The sequence below is a fragment of the Bos indicus x Bos taurus genome, chromosome 1, assembly GCF_003369695.1.
Source record: "Bos indicus x Bos taurus breed Angus x Brahman F1 hybrid chromosome 1, Bos_hybrid_MaternalHap_v2.0, whole genome shotgun sequence".
Taxonomy (NCBI): Eukaryota; Metazoa; Chordata; class Mammalia; order Artiodactyla; family Bovidae; genus Bos; species Bos indicus x Bos taurus.
The window spans coordinates 6,594,892-6,617,718 of NC_040076.1; the positions used below are offsets into that span (position 1 = coordinate 6,594,892).

The window sequence follows — 22,827 nt, forward strand, 5'->3', positions numbered from 1 at the left end:
AGCCGACTCATCAGAAAAGACCCTGATGCTGGGAAAGATTGAAGGCGGGAGAAGAAGGGGGCAACAGAAGATGAGATGGTTAGACAACATCACTGACTTGATGGACATGAGTTTGAGCAAGCTCCGGGAGATGGTGAAGGATAGGGAAGACTGGCGTGCTGCAGTCTACGGGGTTGAAAAGAGTTAGACACGACTTAACAACTGCAAAACAGCAAAAGGACCTTAGAAAATGTGTGCAACATGGAATAAATGAACTTGCAGCAGCACGATTGTAGGGGCCCTGCGCAACACCAAGAGCACAACAGCCTTGCGAGCACAGCCCAGCAGCATGAGCCCTCAGCCTGGGCAGGCAACCTCAAGGCACGACTTCCAGAAAGGACTTCACAGGGCTGTTAGAACTGGGAAATATGTGCACTGCTTTCCTGCTTTTTTCAAGGCAGCTGGGTCCCAATGCATTACAGTGTGCTGGTAAGGTTCTAGCTTTTAACTGGCAGTGCCAGGCCAGTGTCACTGACCCTACGCTTGCCACCCAATTCCAGTCTGTATGCAGGACCAAGGATCCAAGGCTGGTCCCTCAATAATCCAAAGTGGCTTGTCTTTAGGTGCCTCTGGATTGCTTACATCCATGTAAAGGAGAAAACATCCTTGGGAAGGCAACTTTCTTAGCTCTAAACATTGCTTTGCAAGGGGCAGCCTACTCATCTCTGAGGCTCCAATCTGAATATGCCTGTTCACATAGGGATGTGGCCTCCAAGCCCCTAGGGGGAGCTCTCACTCAATCCATCCTGGGTGCCAGAAACCCCTTGGAAGCATAAGAGCACATGAAGGTATTATGCAATGGTGAAGTCTCTCCCCCAGAAACAGTCAATGTCTAAGGTCAAAACTAAGCCTCCACCTACCACGCAACATTACACGCAGAGGAGACTCACAAAATAACTAGACCAGCAGACCTTGATCTGGATTGCTGGTAACTCTGAGCAGCTGCCCAAAGCATGATTACAAAGGCCTGGTTAGAAGTTGAATGTAACATGGTTGATTTGATCCTGCAGATAAATTTTTCAAAACTGAGGACTGAAAGAGATACCCCTTAACCCTACAGTTCTAGCCGAAGACTAAAATTAAATCAGAAACAAGGTTAAAACCTGTGCTTCTTTAAATACCTGGTGATTGCTGAGAACCTTCTTTTCAGGCATGATAATCAACTAATGAAAAAGACCCCTTCATACAGATGCCAGAGCCATACTGTTTACTGACCAAAAGACCAAAACTAGTAAATTCGTATGAGGTGAGAAAATGGAAATGGAATGTACAAATCTAGTCCATCAGAAGCAGTTTTCGAGACTTTTATTGAACTGTCATTTTATTACCAACATTTAACATTCCTAGTTTTGCTACATTTGGGTAAGCACAATAGGAAGAAAATGTAAATTAAATACTATGAAAGTTCACCTTTAATGAAACATGATCTTGATAGGATATTGATATATAAATTTAGTGGTTTTATTGCATTGTTAGAAAATTATATTATGAAAGATACAAAAAAAATCAATAGCTGTTATTATTTCTGTTTATTTTACAATCAGTATGCCATCTTTTGCCATTATGGCTTTAAATTTTCATTCTGCCCAACAGGTTTCAAAGAATAGTTTATTACATGCTTTAATAAAACAGTTAAAATATTTACAAATTCAAAATAGATGTTTCATAACTGAAAAAAAAGTTCACCTGAGAATTCATTATAACATTGCCATTAATTTTTTTTTCTCCAAGTTGTTAATGTGGCTGAGTGTCCACATGCAACCTGTATCGTCTACTGTGTCAAATATATTTGATTCCTTAAATTAGTTAAGCATTAAGCTATAGTAAATTATAAGATGTACAGATGTAGTACTTAGATCTATATCCATGTTTGTTCTGAATATAGCAACTTAACAAATTATTTGCTACAGCTGCAGGATTCAAATAATGAGAAACACTTTAAGGTATGGTTATTTTACTGAGTTAGACCTAACAGCTTTTAAAAATCCTCAAGCAGTGAGAAGGCTAACTCATAAAATAAGGAACCATAATCGTGTAAATACACCATATACAAACTGAAAATCACCTTTGCAAAGTTCTGCATGAAGGAAAAGATATACACTGTATACACATAATCCTGTCATTTGTCTTCGGCAGCATCAAAAAAAAATCAATTTAAAACAAATTTTCTTAGAAAAAACGTCTTTAGAAGTTAATGTTAAAATAGGCATAAATGTGTAATGCTATGCAATATATAAAAAACTTCCCCACTTTATGGCCAAAAGACAAAGATAAAAAAATTTTTATCTCTCTGTTCCTCTGGATTACAACTTGAAAATCATGTAGGTATGAGGTAGTGTAGTTACTTGTATTACATGCTGGTTATTAAAAGTAATGCTCTATTTTATGAAATAATACACTTGGCCAATAATTAGAATATCATTAAAATAAACCTTAATGCTAAACTGTTTATATGTAGCGAGAAATTTAATCCAAGTGCCTTAAAAACTGTATTTAAACTCTGGAGACAGCTAGGTTTCATCATAAAATAGGAAGGAATCTTTCAAAGCAGTTATTTACAGTAGCAATTAAAGTACGAGACTGACATTTGCACATACACAGACTGGTGCGAAAAATAGCCGAGTGCACACTGAGGTAGGAAATGAAGGAGTCCGTCGGCTTGGGTAAGATTTTACACACTGTAAACCAGAAAAGGTTTTATATTATTTTATATTTTGAATTTAAAATTACAAGTATCAAAGAAATAGCTAGATGGAAGAATACACACACACACACACGCATACACCATTGATCACTGTTTTGTAGTATGGGATTCATTACCATAGAATTATATTCTCCCTGACAAATTCTTAGGTGTACTTATAAAAGCCTCTAGAAAATAAACAAGTCCAACTAGTTTTTTCCTACAACAGCTAAGCTGATAATAGAAATAACATACAAACCACTGAAAAGATAGTGGCAATAGCTCCCGCAACACCGGCCCCCATGAAAAAGGGTAACATTAGACGAATTACTCTGAAATGGGAAGCCTGGTCCCCACGTCGCCTCACAGGCCTACTGGCTTCAGACCCATTCCTACACGTTAACTACACAAGCCCTCTGCCAGACTCAAGATGCACTCTACACAAGTCAGGTGTCTAACCTCAGTGAAATGAAGTACTTTCCAATCCAAACTCTAAAAATTACTTTCTGTACCCTTTCAAACTGGATTCTGCAAACGTTTCTCTGAATGCAAATATTCAATGTTGCTTTCATCACTGACAGGTCCACAGCTTTCTATAACAGCAGAATGCCTAAGAACCATTGCATAATGGCATGGGATAAGGGTTCAGATTATTAGAAAACTATCTTAAAACAGGATTGAATAAACACAAAGACTGATTTTAAAATGCCCAAGTCCAAAATGATGGGTGTGCCCTTATGCGCTAGATTTGGGGAGGAGAGCAAGACTAAATCTGGCTTCCAAATTCACACAATGGTACAAAATTATGTTTTTAGCCTATCTCACAAACCTACATGGTTGTTGTGGACACATTTTGATCTATCGTAATGCTTTTTACAAAGAAACCACAGACCTTCAGAGACAGGATGGGAAATGAACTGCCACTCCTGATAAATGCAGGCCATCTTTCCCTGCGACAGCGGGTTCCCTTGTATGAGTGGCCTCTGGCGGGCAGGCCCCCAGCCTTGTCCCGGGTGAGCACTCCAGGATTCCAGGGAGGCTAAGACAAGGCTGCCATCACAGGAGCTCACGCCACTGTGTCCTGAGTTTTATTTCTCCTTCAAAAGGACGAGAATGTGAGCAAACAGAAAGATCATGCTGGACCCAGATGTAGAAGAGATGAAGAGGAAAAGAGGGAAATGACACTTATCTACTGCTGATGCAGCCACGACTCTTAAAGTCGACACTGAGGAGGATCAGGAGCCTCTGCCAGAGGCCAGCCTCCTGCCCGGGGTTCCTAACTGTTTCCAACGTAGCCGAGAATCACAGCTACAGGCCAACCAGTTTCCACTTTCAGCGAGAGCTGAAAGAGCAACACGCCAGGGTTCAGGCAAGATGGTCTCTATGTGTTCCCACTTCAGGCCTACAGCACTGTGCCCGAGGTGGTGACACCTCACTTTTCAGTAGCATGGAACTCTGTCAGCATTACTTGGAAGAACATTTTCTTTTAAACCAGTATGTTGTAAGAAGGCCGGATGATTAATCTTTTGCAGGCTACTTCTTTAGAGCAGGAAGTGTCTGCAGAGGTTTCAACCTGTTTAACTGTTGTCTGATTCGCTACAGTTTTTCACTTTCTTGTTTACTTTGAACACTGGGAAGAATCATTACTAATAGCTGTTATTCTTTAAAACTGAGCAGTTTTCAGTACCCTTGCTGGAAAATCCCATGGACAGAGGAGCCTGGTATATGCTACAGTCCACGGGGTCACAAAAAGTCAGACATGACTGAGCGACTTCACTTTCTTTCTTTCTTTCAAAGCCTTACTGCATTTCCATGTGGGAGTTTTCAGCATCCAGGTAGCAGATCATTTCTGCCCCTCCTGTGGAAATGAAGGAAAAGTCAAGGCTGATATCAAAGGAATTCCCTTAACAGCAAAGTACGAGGGAAGACAAACCATACTGTCAAGAGACAGGTGGCCTTATCAGGCTTTTAAGACAATGTCAAGATGTCAGTAGGAAATAGCCGGAGGTGCGTTTACTCATCAGTAGTACACTTGTCGGTCATCTGTTGACAGAAGTCTGAGATGCCCCCGCTCTGGCGGCAGGGCTCCCTCGTCTCTGAGAGGGTGCTGGTGGCCGTCTGGGACTCCTGGCCCCGCACACCGCCCGCCTCGCCGCCCTTGGTGCTGGGGTAACATAGGCTGGGCTCCCCGGCAGGCAGTCCCGCCGCAGGCCTTTCAGACAGACTCAGGATCGAGGGTAACGCGAGCTCACTATCAGGAGTGCTCTTGCCTTTCTCGGAAATTAACAGGGAGAGCGGGCAGTCGGAGGCTGAGTACTTGGCAAGGATCTGTATCTGTTCTTGACTCAGAGCCGCTTCTTTACAGACTTGCTGGCAGAGCCCGGTCAGGTTCTGCTTGGTCTCGCCCAACGTGGACAAAATGTGATCCCTCTCCTTCAACAAGCTCTCCTTTTCGTTTTGCTGTAGGCGAGAAAGAGAGTACGGTGAGCTGTGTTGATGAGCTCGTCAACATGGCTAGGGTGTGCATTCATTCATATCCACGGCACCTCCTCATCATGTAAGGTCATGGGGAATTTTTCCTGCCAATGCCATTCAAAAATATACTCAATCCTGAGGCTCATAAGCCCTCATCCCTAACAGGCCTACACATATCTTGGAGTTCAGAAGTACTCAGATTCTAGAGACAAAGTATACATGCACACATAATTCCTCCAGCAGCATCTGAAGCAGCACCCCACTCTCAGGCACCTTCCCATTTCTAAATAAGACACAGGAAAGCATCAATAGACAAAGGAGGATACATAACAACTGGGTACCCTGATCTAGCCTTGTGTCAGTTTTTTGGCCAAAATAGTTGCAACAGACTTGCACAGTTTTCAGAGTTTTTTGGATCTGTGGACTGCAGATAAACCCCTGCAGACTCTGGGGATGAAATACAACCTCCACAAAAGCACAAGTGAAGTGATCGTAACTCCAAAGATTCTAGTCACGACTGGACACTAGCTATGCCAGACACTGTGCTAGATGTTTCCAAACGTACCATTTCAACTACGTAATCCTCACGATGACTGCTGATTTCAGGACTATCAAACACATTTTACAGATGGGGTTCAGATTATAACATGCCCAGAGTCAGAAAGCTAGTACGTGAGTGATTGACATGTGAAGAATGGAGGGGGAGGGGAATTGTGTTTATTAATTACTATTATTGCTATTTAGTTGCTAAATCGTGTCCAACTCTTTTGCGACCCTGTGGGCTTTCCACAGGACTTACTAGACACACTGGAGTGGGTTGCTATTTCCTTGTCCAGGGGATCTTCCTGACTCAGGAACTGAACCCAAGGCTCCTGCCACATCTCTTACACTGCAGGTGGGTTCTTTACCACTGAGCCACCATGGTTTCCCAGGTGGCGCTAGTGGTCAAGAATCCGCCTGACAATGCAGGAGACATCAACAGACTCGGGTTCAATCCTTGGGTCAGGAAATCCCTTGGAGGAGGAAATGGCAACCCGCTCCAGTATTCTTGCCTGGAAAATCCCATGGGCAGAGGAGCCTGGTGGGCTACAATCTGTGCAGACACAGAGAGTCAGACACGACTGAGCACAATTATTACCCCTATTGGTACTGTTATTATTTTCATGTTAAATGATTATCCCTGTAAGAAAGCCTACCATGAAGTTTTGGTCAGGTTTTCCCATTCCCAGCCACCATGTCCGCCATCACTGGTCACTGCGGACAGCGTGTCTTTTTTCCTATCATTGTGCCACCTCATCCTTCCGATTCTACCACTGCACTGCGCCTAATCTAGTATGAGCTAGAAAACCAAATCATCAAGCTGGTTATAACGTAAGAGAAAATAAGTGTTGACAGAGGGTCAAAGATTTCTCTTGTGAAATCTATGATAAATCTCCTGGCTTCTGCTCTTTGGCAACTTCAGGGGAGCCAGAGCTGTTAAATGTTGCCAGTTAACATTTAGACAGGTTGCTTCACAGTAGCCATCTGCAATGGCCAACCTTTAAATAGATGCTCTTTCGGGACTAAAATAGTTAAAAGGTTAAAAAAGAAACCTGCTTTACACAAAAGTACTGCTGTGGTTTTATATTAAAGTTTTCCTAAAAAAATAAATAAATAAATAAAGTTTTCCTACAAAACTGCGGGTGACTCCAACTATGGGTAGTCAGGTTTTAAATATTTCAGGGCCATCTAAGACTTTGAAAAACGTTGCACTGAATAAGAAACACTAAATTTTTCTATTGCAAGGTACATACTTCTATTTACTGAAAGTGAAAGTGAAGTCGCTTAGTCGTGTCCGACTCTTTGCGACCCCAAGGACTATAGCCTACCAGGCTCCTCAGTCCATGGGATTTTCCAGGCAAGAGTACTGGAGTGGGTTGCCATTTCCTTCTCCAGGGGATCCTTCTGACCCAGGGATCAAACCCCAGTCTCCTGCATTGTAGAAAGATGCTTTACCATCTGAGCCACCAGGAAAGCCCCTGTTTACTGAAGCATGATGTATATCCTGAATGAACACATATTTCACACACACACAGAAGGAGCAACTCTCCAGCAGCAAGCATGCATTCTGGAGTCTAATACCTGCTATAAGAGACTAGGGATTTTTACAGAAAGGGGTGGCTCCCCATCTCTAAACAAGAGGCGGCTTCCCAGGTGGCTCAGAATCCCAGGTAAAGAGAAGGCTTTACCCAGGTGGTAAAGAATCCGCCTGTCAGCGCAGGAGACACAGGAGACTTGGGTTTGATCCCTGGGTCGGGAAGAGCCCCGGGAGGACAGCATGGCAACCCACTCCAGTCTTCTTGCCTGGAGAGTCTCATGGACAGAGGAGCTTGGTGGGCCACAGTTCACAGGGTGGCAAAGAGTCAACCATGGCTGAGCACGCACACAGATGCAAGGCAAACCTATGAGACACTGCTGTAAATGGCACAGGCACACCAACGGGGTCGTGTCAACAGCACGCACCAGCTGGCTGAGGAGGCTGGCTCTCCCCGGCAAGCCCGGGAAAACACTGACATCAAGAAGACCAACGACTATTATGAGTTCTAAGAAATTAAACTAGAAAAAGATTAATCCATGAGTCCACTGTGATACTAAAAGGATGTGGTCAGACGGAGGAAAAAGAGGAGGGAAGGAAAGTTCTTTTTAAAGAGGAATACCAATAAATGTAAGTGGAATAACAAAATTGGAAAAATCCCGATTTTGCAGTCCCCGTTGTAAAGGCCATCATCACATGCTTAAAACCAAAGGACAAAGGAGTGTTGGGGAACCAGATATTCACAAAGTGCCTAATTAACAGTCCACAGAAAACAATCACAAAGGCAAAAAAAAAAAAATTTGGAGATGATCTGCCCCCGTGCACTCAAGTGGAACAACATCCTGAGATGGTGTCTCCCCAGGTGACCCAGTATGAATGTTTAATCTCGATCTATGAACACACACTTTCACAGTTTACATGAAATACAAACAGTGAAGGAAGGAGTTACATAAAACCAAGGGGAAATGATCAGACAAACATTAAAAGTATGACATTTCACGAGAACACTGGCCTAGACTCTTAAAAAACTTATTATCGTTAAAAAATAGAAGGGGGGCAGTACTGGGCATATACCCTGAGGGAACCATAACTGAAAAGGATACAGGTACCCCAATGTTCATCACAGCACTATTTACAATAGCTAGGACATGGAAGTAACCTAGATGTCCATCCACAGATGAATGGATAAAAGAAGTTGTGGAATGGAACACAATGGACTACTACTCACCATAAAAAGGAGTGCATTTGACTCAGTTCTTATATATATACATATATATATATACACACACACACACACAATGGAATATTACTCACCATAAAAAGGAATGCATTTGACTCAGTTCTTACATATATATATATACACACACACACACACACACACACACACACACACAATAGAATATTACTCAGCCATACTGACATGTCCTGGAGGAGGAAACGGCGGCCCACTCCAGCATTCTTGCCTGGAGAATCCCCACAGAGGAGCCTGGCGGGCTCTAGTCCATGGGGTCGAAAAGAGTCAGACACAACTGAGGGAGCAGCGATTGACATGTACTCACTGCTATACTTAAAACTAACACAACACTGTTAATCAACTAGACTCTCCTAGAAAACAAAGATTTTTTTAAATTAAAAAAAATGGAGGGAGAAGGGGGAAGATTTGTTCTAGACTGAGAGACTAAAGACAAAACTAAAAACATGTGAGAATTGGCTCCTACTTTGCAAAGAAAAAATGTATATAAAGTATGCCTAGGGACAATAAGGGTAATTTGAATAGGAACTACATATGTTACTTAAGATTTATTAATTTTCTCAGGTATGACAAAGATATTGGTAAATACATTTGATAAAGATATCAAAAAATGTCATTTTAGAAGATTCATATTTAAGCATTTAGGGGTGAAATGTCATAATGTGGTAGGTTTCAAATGATTCAGAAAACAAAACAAGAGCCATAAAGACGGACAGGGAGTATAGCGAGAAGATCACCCAACTGTAGTTACAAAGAATCCAAGACTGGCTAACGGACAGAGGGACAAAGACCCACAGACCAACCAAGCAGAGCAGGGGACACAGACCTGGCCAGAGAGACAGAGACCAGGACCCACAGGAAGAGGCAGAAAGCAAAGATGGCAAAATGTCAGTGACTTGTGAATCCACCGCAAGTATGTGGTTGTCTACCGCACTGTTCGTTTAACTTTCCTGCAAGCTTAGAATGGGGAGGAGGAAGATGATTCTCAAGAACAAATGAAAACACATTAAGCGGGCTCCCTATGAGACTCCAAGCATTTTATTGGCAAGGGCTATGTCTCACTGATCTTTGATTCCCCTGGTACCCAGTACATTTAATATGAATGAAAAGCAGATACTCGCAGAAAACATAACTACTAATTTTTACTGAGCCCTGAACATGTGTGGGGCAGGACAAAGAGCCTTCCATCTCTAGCTGAATCTCATCCTCGCACCAGACCTGAGGGAGATACTACTCTTACCTCCTTGTTATTGATAAGGGGATTGGGTTTTGGAGAGGCAACGACCTCTCCAAAGCCATCAAGGGGCCAGACAGAGTTTTCAGCTGTTTGACTCCAAAGCCTCCATCTGACGTCTGTGTTCTAGTGCAGCGGGTTCTAGAAACTTAGTGTGCATAATAAAGACTCACACTGGAAACTTGCAGAATGCATGTTCCTGGGCCCCTCCCACAGGTCTGGGATGGGGCTCCAGAGGGAGCATTTTGAAGGCGGACTCCTGGGTAACTCTGATGCCAATTGTACACAGGTCACATTTCAAGACACGCTGCTCAAGGGCCTCACAGAGTGGCAGCGGGAAGGCCCCGGAGGGCCCACAGCAGGGTGTGGAGATGGCAGTGCCCATGTGACTAGAGCAGTAGTTAGACTGTGACCAGAAAAGGGTTGTTTTTAATACAATAATCTTCACGACCAAATTCACAATAGTAAAGACAGACTGGGCTTCCCTGCTGGCTCAGAATGCCTTCAATGCGGAGAGCTCTGGGTTCGATCCCTGGGTTGGGAAGATCCACTGGAGTAGGGAAAGGCTACTAGCCACTCCAGTATTCTTGCCTGGAGACAAGCCACAGGAGTGCATACAGTCGGACATGACTGAGCGACTAACACATCCCCTTCACAAAGACAGGTGAGGTCATTTGACTCCTACACCATCATCCTGGACGAGGGCAGTGAAACGAAACAATGTGTGATCATGTCAACCCCAAGTTCCAGAACTTTGTGAATGCTGTGATTTCTGATCACTTATAAGATGATATCAATCAATATCTGATTTCTTCTAAGAGAAATTACACTTTAGCAACTTATTATTTTTCTTTAAAAAGCAAAGTTTACTTCAAGGTTACCTTTGTTTGAGACCACAGTGGTATCAGAGACACATATTGTCTAACTTCTGATTTCATCTTACAGAAAAGAATAAACATAGACCTTGAGAAGAATCCTATAAAGATGACAGCTTTGTAAGTCAAACACGTTAACAAGGTGAATGACTGTTGAACTTTGCTCAAGATCTTCTATTTATTGGCAAAAGGAAAGTCATGATTTTTGTTTGTAAATTATAGATATTCAATTCTTACAGTAAAAGCAATACTGAATTAATACCTAACCTTTAACATACTATCAAATTTTAAATTAAGATTAAAAGTCAATACCATCAATTTATCGACCAAATAAATATCCACCTTTTTTTTTCTTCAAAGGTTACTGACAGATTCCAACAGGACATTCAAATTAACATCTCCCTTTGGCTTTCCCAGCATATAAAGACCACCTGAAGCATGCTTAAAAGACATTTACTCCTTGGAAGAAAAGCTACAAACCTAGACAGCGTATTAAAAAGCAGAGACATTACTTTGCTGACAAAGGTCCGTCTAGTCAAAGCTACAGTTTTTCCAGTGGTCATGTATGGATGTGAGAGTTGGACGATAAAGAAAGCTGAGTGCCAAAGAATTGATGCTTTTGAACTGTGGTGTTGGAGAAGACTCTTAAGAGTCCCTTGGACTGCAAGGAGATCAAACCAGTCAATCCTAAAGGAAATCAACCCTGATTATTCACTGGAAGGACTGATACTGAAGCTGAAGCTCTAATACTCTGGCCACCTGACATGAAGAACTGACTCACTGGAAAAGACCCTGATGCTGGGAAAAGACTGAAGGGGGAGGAGAAGGGACGACAGAGGATGAGATGGCTGGATGGCATCACCGAGTCCAAGTACGTTGAGTTGGAGCAAGCTCCGGGTGTTGGTAATGGACAGGGAGGCCTGGAGTGCTGCAGTCCATGAGTCAGACAAAGAGCCAGACGTGACTGAGCGACTGAACTGAGCAGAAGCATGCTTCACACATGGTTTTCATCTCACTGACCCACCTTAAAAATACTATTTTCAAATCATTATTCGTTTTGTAATCAAAATACTTTTTTTCACATGCTGATCCATCCACAGTCTATTAGGCTATTACTCTTAGAAGCAACTACAAAAGTTTCCTAAGAACCATGGGAAAACCAAATATTCCCTTCTACTGAAAATTAACCAAGAGTTATTCCACCAATGACATGAAAGGAATCTTTCTATAATGAGAGGCAATATAAACAGTGAGGTCCAAACCCGGAGTCTACAGAGTAGGCAGAGACATTATGAAAGGAACAATCAAGGGAGAGAAAACTGAAAATTGATAAATAATAGTACAGCAATAAGAAGAAGAAAGTAATATTTATTGAGTACTATGTGCCAGGCATTTTTCTAAAGACTTGGATGTATTAGCTCATTTAATCTTCATAAACTGGAGAAGGAAATGCAACCCACTCCAGTATTCTTGCCTGGAAAATCCCACAGATGGAGGAGCCTGGCAGGCTACAGTCCATGGGGTTGCAAAGAGTCAGACACGACTGAGACACTTCACTTCACTGCACTTCCAGTGTTTTTGCCTAGGGAATCCTATGGACAGAGAAGCCTGGCAGGCTACATACAGTCCATGGGGGTCACAAAAGAGCTGGACACGACTTAGAGACTAAACAACAATAACCTTCATAAATGAATACTCAGTTCTGTAAAGTAAGAAATGGTATTATCCCATCTTACAGAGGAGAAAACTGACGGACAAAGATATGACATAGCCTACCCAGAGTTACACGGGCTTCCCTGATAACTCAGACAGAAAGAATCTACCTGCAATGCAGGAGCTGCAGGAGATGTGGGTTCGACCCCTGGGTGGGGAAGATCCCCTGGAGCAGGGCATGGCAACCCACTCCGGTATTCTTGCCTAGAGCACGCCATGGAGAGAGGAACCTGGTGGGCTACATTTTAGGGCGTCGAAAAGAGTCAGACACAACTTAGTGACACCGTGCACACACAGAAAACAGAACATTCAATGACCATTTTTACCGCATCTAGACACTCTCTCTGCTCTCGTCTCTAACCAGGGTTTTAGCTCTAGCTGGCCTGCACTATTATCTTTCTTCACACAACGCTTCCTTCTGTTAGTACCAACCACTACCGTACAAAGAAAACATTGGTGAAAATTAATCCATTTTTTAGTTAATTTGTGTTTTGATGTCAGAATAAAAAATAAGATGTAACAAAGTAGGATCTCATTAGGTATTAAAATTTTCTATTTATATTAGCATATGAATTTTTCCCTTAGATGAAAGATTCAAGTTGGCTGGTTCACTTTGCTATCAACCAAAACAAGTTACTGGTTCATTAAAACCAACAACTGAAACATATTTACAGACACCAAGCACTACACAAAGAGATTAAAGTGTTTTATCATTTCTTTCATTTTTATTCAACCACCAGAATTAGATAGTGAAATTATCTTTAATCTATAAATCACTTTTTACAAAGACACATAGAAATAGTTCAACTTACATATGACAGTATCCCACTATATACACAAAATACTTGCTTAGGTAAAATTATGAAAATCCTCATTGTTTTTCATCTCCTTATTTTTCTGAAAATGTCACATAGTTTATTTTTTTAATATTAATTGGCAAATTTTAAAATAATTGAACATTATATCTGACTTAGGAATTGAAACAGCTATTTCCTTATAAAAAAGAAAGACAGAATGAACTGTTGGAATTAGAATAGGAAGAAACTTCTAGACTCACCAGCTTCTCAATTTCTGATTCAAGATTCTGTATACAGTCAAGCTTCCTCTTGCGACAGCGCTGTGCAGCAATTCTGTTTTTACTTCTTCTCCGAATATCATGGATGCAATCCAGCTGTTCTGGAGTCAGTTTGTGCATTTTCAACAAAGATTGAAAATCATTTCGAGAGAGTGAAATTATTCGTTGTGCATTAAATGGCAATTTTACCTAGAAGGTGAAACAAACATTAGCAATTATTGCTGCATTTTTTGGTTTTACTTAAATCTAGGAAGAGGAAAATATGCATCTATGTTTTCCAGGGAACTTTATTTAGACTTAAAAAAAAACCCTCTATCATCTCCAATCTCTATACATTCTTTTTTTTTCCTTCATTATTTCTGTTCTATTTTCGAGAGGGTTTAGAAGAGAAATTGAGAAGCAGATTTTTTTCGCAAATCAAACATCATAAACACAAATATTAATGTACTTACGGTGAAAAAACAGAATTTAAATTATTTTACTAGGGCATGTCAATACCCCATAGAGATCTTTAAGGCATTTTCTAAAGTGTTTTAAATGTATTTTTACACAAACCAAAAAAATTCTGTTTTGTTCTTTGACTTCTATTACTGTGTAGCACCGACTTAATATTGTGTATAACACCACCAATAATTTCTAAAGCATTTCTGAAAATTTTTCTGTCAGAAAAATGGCAGTTTCACATAACTCATTTTACTTGCCAATGCAGAAATGGTTAGAAAAACCTTATGAATATTTTACAGTCATTTTCAACATATTTAAATTTCAAATAATAATAATAAGATAATCTTTAAAAAATAATACTGTGGGAAAGTTTAATTATCAAAAAGAAATGAAACATTTGTCAGTTTCTACTTAAGTCTTTCAAGCTTACAGAAATTAGTTACATAAAATATTCTAAAATTTCTTAAATGTTTCATTTAAAGACTTTGTCATAGTTTCAAGCACTGCATTTACAAATGTCATACAAAAATCAATATATATAACTTCATGCTTACATATTACTTCTTAAATAATGAAACACTTCCTTCCAAAGCCAAGGGGGAAAAAAAAACCTCTTCATTGTTTCAAACTATTTTATACCTGTTTTAACAGGTATAAAACCAAAGAGTATGATAAAGAACTAACGAACCTTTATTATTACTGGAACTATAGTCAAGTTTTACAAAAAAGCATCTATCAAATACCAACATTTATACACAAAGTTCACAGATCAAGATTAGTGTGATTAATAACAAACTGGATACATGTAGTTCATACTAAATTATTAAGACATTCTTTAAATTAATAGATGAAATGACTAAGAAAAAATTTTATAGCTATGAGAAACTAGTATAAAGAAAACTCTGGACCGGAAGCCACATTCCTGCAACTGGTCATTGCTAAGTCATTGCTAAGTGACTAAGTCCCACGTCTAGACGTCCTTGTGGCAGTGAATAAGACTGAATATATGCTGTATTTAACCAGGAGTTAATCATCAAATGATTAGAGAATCATTATTCTTTTTCCTCTCGGGACCTGGCACTTGATTTAAACAGTTACATGGCCAGTGTGGGAATCCACTCCCTGCTTAACAGAACAAAATACACCTACTTGAAATAAAGGAACACAGCAGTCCTTCCAACTTCATCACCCACTCCTGGTATGTATCATACCGTGGTATAATTAACTGAGTATGGGTTTCCTCCTCCATCCCTGAGCCAGATCACATTCCCAACAGGAGCAGACACAGTCAGCCCAGTTAACGGTGGTCAATGACTTGAGCACACACTCCTTTTCTGCTCACCTCACACTCTTGTTCTCTGGCTGAACAGGGCTCACTGTCCCCTTCGGTATCCGTCTCCGAGTCGTCTCCCAAGCTGATCACACAAGCGTAGGGACAAGGCTCCTGCTGGGGCTCTGAAGCATAGTCATCAGTTCCGATTTCCAGGCTGCTGGAACAGCCCTCAGGACTCAGAGTGCTTATAAAAGGGCAACTGACAGAACTCAAGGTCGTGAAAGTCCTCTGGCCCGGTTCAGGGCTCTCGCTGATCCTGATGCCTAACCAGGGACACTCAGACCGCTTCTGGGGGTAGTTCTGCTCTGGGCCGTCTTTGGCCACGGCAGGTGACAACTGCATTTGGCAGGGAGCGTCCGTGTTGCAGATGTCACTCCAGAAGCCCTTTGCAAGGTGCTCTGCCACCTCTCGCTCCACGCTGCTCAGATCACTTGCAGCAAGGCCACTCTCCTTCCTGGGGCCGGAGTCTGATTTCACATCTGGACTCTCACCGAAAGCCTTCTCTTCTCGCACATCGGAACCCGACGAAGGCTTTTCCGTTAACACTGTCGTGTTCTGCGTGCCAGCAAAATTCAAGTCACCGTACTGGTCGTACGTGTGTAAGACAGACAGAGAGTAGAACCTGTGGGGGTCTGCAGAATTGGGGGGGCAGGGAGTTGTTTCTGTTTTTCCAGATGAGCCCTGGGAAGCGAGATCTTTCTTCTTGGCTTCTTCATGTTCCATCGCTGACTTTCTTTCTTCACATTTTAAAATCACCTGCAAGTCTGCACAGTCCTGGATTCCTCCTAGACACTCATTTTCCGACGGCTCGTGAGGCTGAACAGAAGCAGCCTGAATGTCTTTGACGCTGGACTCCACAGTTCGGACTCTGTCAGTTCCAAACGCTTTCTGGAATTTTCGGTATTTGGGGCATAAAGACGGCAGAGCCAGGGCAGCATCCTTTTCTAAGCACATGGATTCACATGTTTGGCTGGCACTGTCCTGCAGAGGAGGAGTCGCTTTTGCACTGCCTTGATACCTACGCAGTTTACAGTGAGGGGTTTGGACATTTTTGTTGTCCAGAAATTCCTCCACCTCATCAATTTCTAAATCCTTCTGGTCCAAAAGAGAAAACTTAAAATCTGGTTTCTGGCAAGGCGAGGAGAAGCATTTTTTTCTGGGGCATTCCTGCTGGTCTGCAGTGGAGTCCAGAAACTTGTATTTGAGAAACTGAAAGCAGGATTCCTCAATATCAGGTACACCTAAAAATTCCACACACTTGTACACCTCATCCACATTGTCCTTACTGAGTATCAGTTTAGCAGTGTAGGCAAACTGAATTAAAGGTTCAAATCCTTTAACTGTCACCTGTTAATATACAAAACAAAAACAAACACATCACATAAAAAGCTGTCTAGCAGATAAGGACGAGAGAAGTAGCAGGGTGGCAAGATGAAAACCTCTTAGTGATACTTATAAAACAGGGATTTTAATTTGGTGAGAAAAAAATATTCCTCTCAGAAATGTAAAGCTAAGGGAATCTAGCAAAGCTTGCTTCTCACATCCTGTTCACTGGGACCACACCCTCCACTTTATAGATATCCACTCATGATGATCCGTGGAGTATGATTTACTCATATGAGATAAAGATATAAACATTACCACAACTTTCTGCATTAGTGGAAAGAAGGCATCTATGGAATAAAGCAACATGGATAAACGTTCAACACCCTGTTTCGAGTGCTGGGGTCTGCTGCCATCCTAGATCTGCGTGGTTACCATATTCCAAACAACTCCTCAACCGTGATAAACTACTAAAGTGGAATATTCAATGCTGGAGAACAGTATAGCTAAAGCAATGAAAGTATTCCTAACCATGGTGGACAGTAAATGGCTACCTATCAATTATCTTAGAGTTTCTAATAAAATTTTTAAAGATTCAGATTTACAAAGTGATCTACGTGAAGACCTAAAACTTGTGCCTAGTACAGTCAAAGAATTCAAGGACTCTAGCTAATAAAACCTTTAAGCTCAAAATTGTACATTTACACTGAACCTGCCTCTGCAGAGAGAGGGAGAGATGACCCCTACTGAGGGCATGGAAAGCTTCATTCTAGACTCAAAATACAAAAATTAATTTTAAAACACTGAATTCCAACAAGAGTGATCAAGATGTAATTTTTCTGTGATCCTCTTAAACACCTGCTAAACTGGGCATACTTAAGTAGCTTTTAAATAGCTGAAAAAATAAAATAAAAATAGCAACATCAAATACTGGTGAAGATGTGGAGAAACGGGAAAATTCACACATTGCTGGTAGGAAAGTAAAATGGTGCAGCTGCTCTGCAAACCAGTTTGGCAGTTTCTTATAAACATGCAACCACCATATGTCCCAGCAACTGCACTCCTATTCTTTTATGCCAGAAAAATGAAAACTCATCTTGCACAAGCGCTCACTGCAATGTTATTTGTAACAGCCCAAAATTGGAATTAGCCTGATTTCCTTCAATAGGTGTACAGCTAAATAAAAACCGGTACACCCACAGTATGGAAAGGTCAGCAATAAAAAAGAATACACTGAGGATGCCTAAGACTTGGGTAAATCTTAGAGAAATTATGGGAAGAGGAAAAAGGCCAATCCCAAAAGGTCACCTACTGAATGATTCCATTTATGTGACATTTTTCAGATGACAAAACTTTAAGAAAGGAGGACAGATTAGTGGTTGTCAGGGATTAGGAATGGAGGGAGGGGTGAGGGAGTACGGACGGAAACCAGGAAGGGAGTGAGTGGGATTATAAAAGGGCAACACAAGGGATTCTCGGGTGGGTGCTGAAACTGTTCAGTTTCCTTACCGTGGCAATGGATACACGAACCCATCCAGAAAATGAAACTGTAGAGAATTTCACAGCATACTCAATTTAGTGCAAGTAAAACCAGGAAAGCCTGAGACGGGTGAATTGCATTACTGTCAAAATCCTGGTTGTGATACACAATTTCGCAAAAACACTCTACCATTGGAAGAAACTGAGCAGAGTGCAGCAAAGGGGCTCTCTGCCTTATGTCTTACAGCTGCATGTGAATTTACAATGATCTCAATAAATGTTTCAACTGGGAATTTTTAAATAAAATAATCAAGAGGCTTTAAAGACAGCTACACAAGGATCTTTTCAATCTGTCATTATGATGAGACACTTCAAATATCTGAAAATGTGTATCTTATATTCAAATTAGAATGAATGAATGCATACATACACACGTGCATGCAGATACCTTTCCTTCCATATACAGGAATCAAATTTTTTTCTGCTTGGAAAGTCTTTTTAAGTAATTTGAAACTACAGATCATAATGAGGATATCTCGATTAGGATATGTGTTGCTACTTGTTAAAGAACAACGGCTGACCAATAGCTGGCCCTTCTTGCCACTGCCTTAGTATTATATTATTTGCTCCAACTTCTGCCACAGAACTGACAACCTGTAGCTACCATTTCATGGATTTATGTATGCATGGCCAGCAATAAGCTGAACTGTAGACTCAGTGTCATCACAGAACAGCCCACACAAACCTGTTGTACACAGACAGGTTCTACATACTTTGTCCAAATTCCTTTTAACAACTTCTAATGTGTGCTGGAGAAGACTCTTGAGAGTGCCTTGGACTGCAAGAAGAGCAAACCTGTCCATCCTAAAGGAAATCAGTCCTGAATATTCATTGGAAGGACTGATGTTGAAGCTTAAACTCTAGTACTTTGGCTACCTGATGTGAAGAACTGACTTATTGGAAAAGACTCTGATGCTGGGAAAGACTGAAGGCAGGAGGAGAAGGGGATGACAGAGGATGAGATGGCTGGATGGCATCACCAACTCAATGGACATTTGAGTTTAAGCAAACTCTGGGAGACAGTGAAGGACCCGGAAGCCTGGCCTGCTGCAGTCCATGGGGTCACAAATTGTCAGATACAACTTAACAATGAACAAAATGTGTGTCCCAATGCACAAGGCTCAGCACTCTTCTAGTTGTAGTCACTAATGAAGCCAAACAAACTGTTAAAACGGCCAGTGTACCCAGCACTCCTGCCTAAGAGTCGTCTCTTAGAGGTAGGATGGTAACAAGAACCTAAGTGTCTAGGTGTGTGAGCTCCATAATAGGCTTGGGGGGAAAGGTGTGTAAGAACAAGGCTCTATAAATATGACACAAAATCATCTTTCTTCTACCCAAGCACCGTCTCAATCTCAAGAAAGAAGAAAGGGAGAGAACCCTTCTGAAGTACCTAACAGCCACGTGTGGACAAAATGAGGAGGCTGGAATGCATAATCTTTTAGGTTTCCTCCAAATTCTAAAACATCCGGCTTGAAAAACGAATAGATCTGGCAACTCGGACTCATAGTTAAAACAATAAAACTGAGCAGCACAGGGAGGCTGTCCCCAGTAATTCCCTTTCAGCCCCGTCCATGAGGGCAGGTCGGTCATAGCCAAATTCAGGCTTGGGAGGACCCTAATCCCTGTCACAGATGTCCATCACAGGAAAAGGTCCAAAGGGGGAGTCCCGCCCAGGTGTGCGACCTCTCTGAATGCCCGTATCCACTGGTGAGGCATTTCATTAAAACGTAACAGAGGGTCGAGCTATTCAACAGCCCAACAGATACTAACATCCAAAGTTATCATTTCAGAGACTTCCCTGGCAGTCCAGGGGTTAAGTAAGACTCTGCACTTCCACTGCCGGCGACAGAGGTTCGATCTCTGGTGGGGGAATTATGATTCCGCCTGCCTTGAGGTGCGGCCAAAAAAAAAAAGTAAACCAGTTGACAGAGAAAATGCCAGGATGTCTACAAAGCAAGTTAAATGTGCGGCTGCAGAAGCACGGGCAAGGGATGACGGGGAAGACGGGGTTTTGCCCTAACGGGATCAACCAGGGGAGACTTAGTTGGTTGCATGAACGCGGGGCGAGCTCTCCCACCTCTGCGGGCAGCGTGATGCGCGGCTCAGGGCCGGCCGCGCCGGCGAGCCGGGCGTGGAAGTAGGCACTGCAGGCGGCCAGCACAGCGCGGTGCGCGCGGAAGGGCCGGCCCTCCACCAGCACCGTCACGTCGCACAGCTCGTCCTTCCGCCGCTGCTCGTCCAGGCAGCGCAGCACGTGCGCGCCGTGCACCGACGACTCGTAGGCGAACACTGCGTTCTCACCCAGCCACATTCTGCGTCCGGGGCGGCGTCGGGAGGGTCCGAGAGAGCATGCTTCTGACGGTCGTCAACCCTGCTGAGACACAGGCTGCGGTCACTCATGGAACGGCTTGGGAAAGAGGTCTGTCCTGGCGGCCCCAGCAGGTACCCATCAACACGTGGCTGCTGTTTAATCGCTCAGTCGAGTCCGACTCTCTGCGACCTCATGGACTGGGGCCCTCCAGGCTCCCCCGTCCATGGGGTTTTCCAGGCAAGAGTACTGGAGTGGGATTTGCCTATGTTACACATAATAAATCTTTTAAAAGAAAAAAGGCTCCTGAGAGCCTGGAAGCATTTATTCACTTCACTTCATTTAATAGAGATTTTTGATAAGCAATTTTTATAATAATAGGAAACATATTCTTGGGGTGAAGGCGGGGAAGACCTTTTGAAGCAAGGATTTTATGGCTCTGAAATGAGGCATTTAATACAAAGAAAACAGCTCCAATGAGCAAACCGGGAAGGCTGAGAAGTTTCTGGGGGGCATCCCAATCTGTTGCTTTAAGACATTAATGGGTGCGTGTAGGTCACCAGAGGTCCCACTCTGGGCTGGGCTAAATGGTGGAACAGGCAGACAGCACTTCACATGCTCTGCGTCCCCCATTTCCCAACACTTGACGGCAGGCAGGAGGGCGTGGCGCTCCAGAACAAGGGATGCGTTCTACAAAAGGCAAAGCTCCTCCCAACACGAAGAGGAGCAGGATTTCCTTGATTTAAAGACTCAGGTCTGCCAGGCCAAGTCTTAGTAATTAATCTTTTTACATAACAAGTCTTACTTAACACTATAAAATGTAGATAACAAATAGGACTACTCCATCATTAACAACACGGTTCACCACACAGAGGAACTCTTGGTTTTCTCAAAATGCTAAAACAAAAGGGAAGATTATCAAAAATGTATGTTTTTAAAAACACATACTAACATATGAGCATGCGTGCCTGCTAAATTGCTTCAGTCATGTCCATCTCCTTGCGACCCTATGGACTGTAACTCACCAGACTTCTCTGTCCACGGGATTCTCCAGGCAAGAATACTGGAGTGGGTTGCCATGCCCTTTTCCAGGGGATCTTCCCAACCCAGGGATTGAACCCACGTCTCTTACGTCTCCTGCATTGGCAGGCGGGTTCTTTCCCACTAGTGCCACCTGGGAGGCCCATACTAATACAGAGTAGCCTCCAAACAGCTTTTGAGCATATATATACCCAACACACACACGAACAACTACGGGCCTCCCTGGTGGCTCAGTTGGTAAAGCATCTGCCTGCAGTGCAGGAGACCTGGGTTCCATCTCTGGGTCAGGAAGGTCCCCTGGAGAAGGGAATGGCAACCCACTCCAGTATTCTTGCCTGGAGAATTCCATAGACAGAGGAGCCTGGTGGGCTATAGTCCATTGGGTTGCAAAAAGTGGGACAGGACTGAGCAACTGAACTGACCCAGCCCCACCCCCCCCCAAAAAAAGGACAGTTTAGTTGCTACATTGTGTCTGACTATCTGACCCAGGCACTGGAGCCCACCTGGCTCTTCTGTCCATGCAATTTCCCAGGCAAGAATACTGGATTGGGCTGCAATTTCCTGCTCCAAGGGACCTTCCTGACCCAGGTACCACAAGCTCCTCTTCTGAACCTTACTCATGTCCCAAAACATGAAGGTCCTCAAATGTTACATGACTGAATAAACATTACTGTTTTCACAGTTGCTATAGGCCAAACAAAAATGAAAGGAGAAATAAAAACTACTAAATCCAGACAGACTAGGCCCAAAGTTGTGTCCCAGTCTCTGCGATCCTATGGACTGTAGCCCGTCAGGCTCCTCTGTCCATGGGATTCTCCAAGCAAGAATACTGGAGTAGGTTGCCATTTCTTCCTCCAGGGGATCTTCCCAACCCAGGGATCAAACCAGCGTCTCTTACATCTCCTGCATTGGCAGGCGGGTTCTTTACCACCAGCGCCACCTGGGAAGCTCCAATCATAGGTGAATTCCACCTCGAAGACACGATGTCTCAGTAACCACACAAGACATGCATCTATGAGTTCTATTCTACTTATGTGTTCATTTTTAAGGTGCTCATTATAGCTGAAATATTAAGTTCCTCAGAAACAGTCAATGAAAATAAAATCTCTCACTATGTGGTTAAACTTTTCCCAAGGTCAAGGATCACAACCTATCATTTATTTACTGATTCAGCATACCGCATGAAATCATGGCAATTCAAAAACCACGTCCAAGGACTAACTCGACTTTCGGGTTGTGCCCACGTTGAAAGGGTAGTAAATGCCCTTTCGCAACTGGTCTTGGTATTTCAGTTATCAATATAAGGAACTGTTAAGAGTAGTGGGAGGAGCTATCATTCAATGAAACTGTGTATCTGGTGTGTGTGGTACTGCAGGGACCACTGCCTTCCACTTTATCCAAGACTGTCCACCTCCCCAG

General features: G+C 42.6%; 1 protein-coding gene across 5 annotated transcripts in view; it reads right to left on the bottom strand.

The window, feature by feature from the left end:
• Positions 1–22,827, bottom strand: part of BACH1 (BTB domain and CNC homolog 1) — a 60,574-nt gene that overhangs the window by 14,079 nt on the left and 23,668 nt on the right. For 2 of the 5 annotated variants that reach the window (XM_027540490.1, XM_027540404.1), the window contains exons 2-4: positions 20,137–20,430; positions 15,207–16,544; positions 13,403–13,609 (exon numbers count right to left, since the gene is read on the bottom strand). In XM_027540490.1, the coding sequence (XP_027396291.1) occupies positions 13,403–13,609; positions 15,207–16,544; positions 20,137–20,370 (1,779 nt within the window). In that variant the 5' untranslated portion in view covers positions 20,371–20,430. Of the gene's footprint in view, positions 1–1,327; positions 5,183–13,402; positions 13,610–15,206; positions 16,545–20,136; positions 20,578–22,827 lie in introns of those variants that run through there. The other 3 variants (XM_027540301.1, XM_027540361.1, XM_027540343.1) reach the window with 3 other exon arrangements.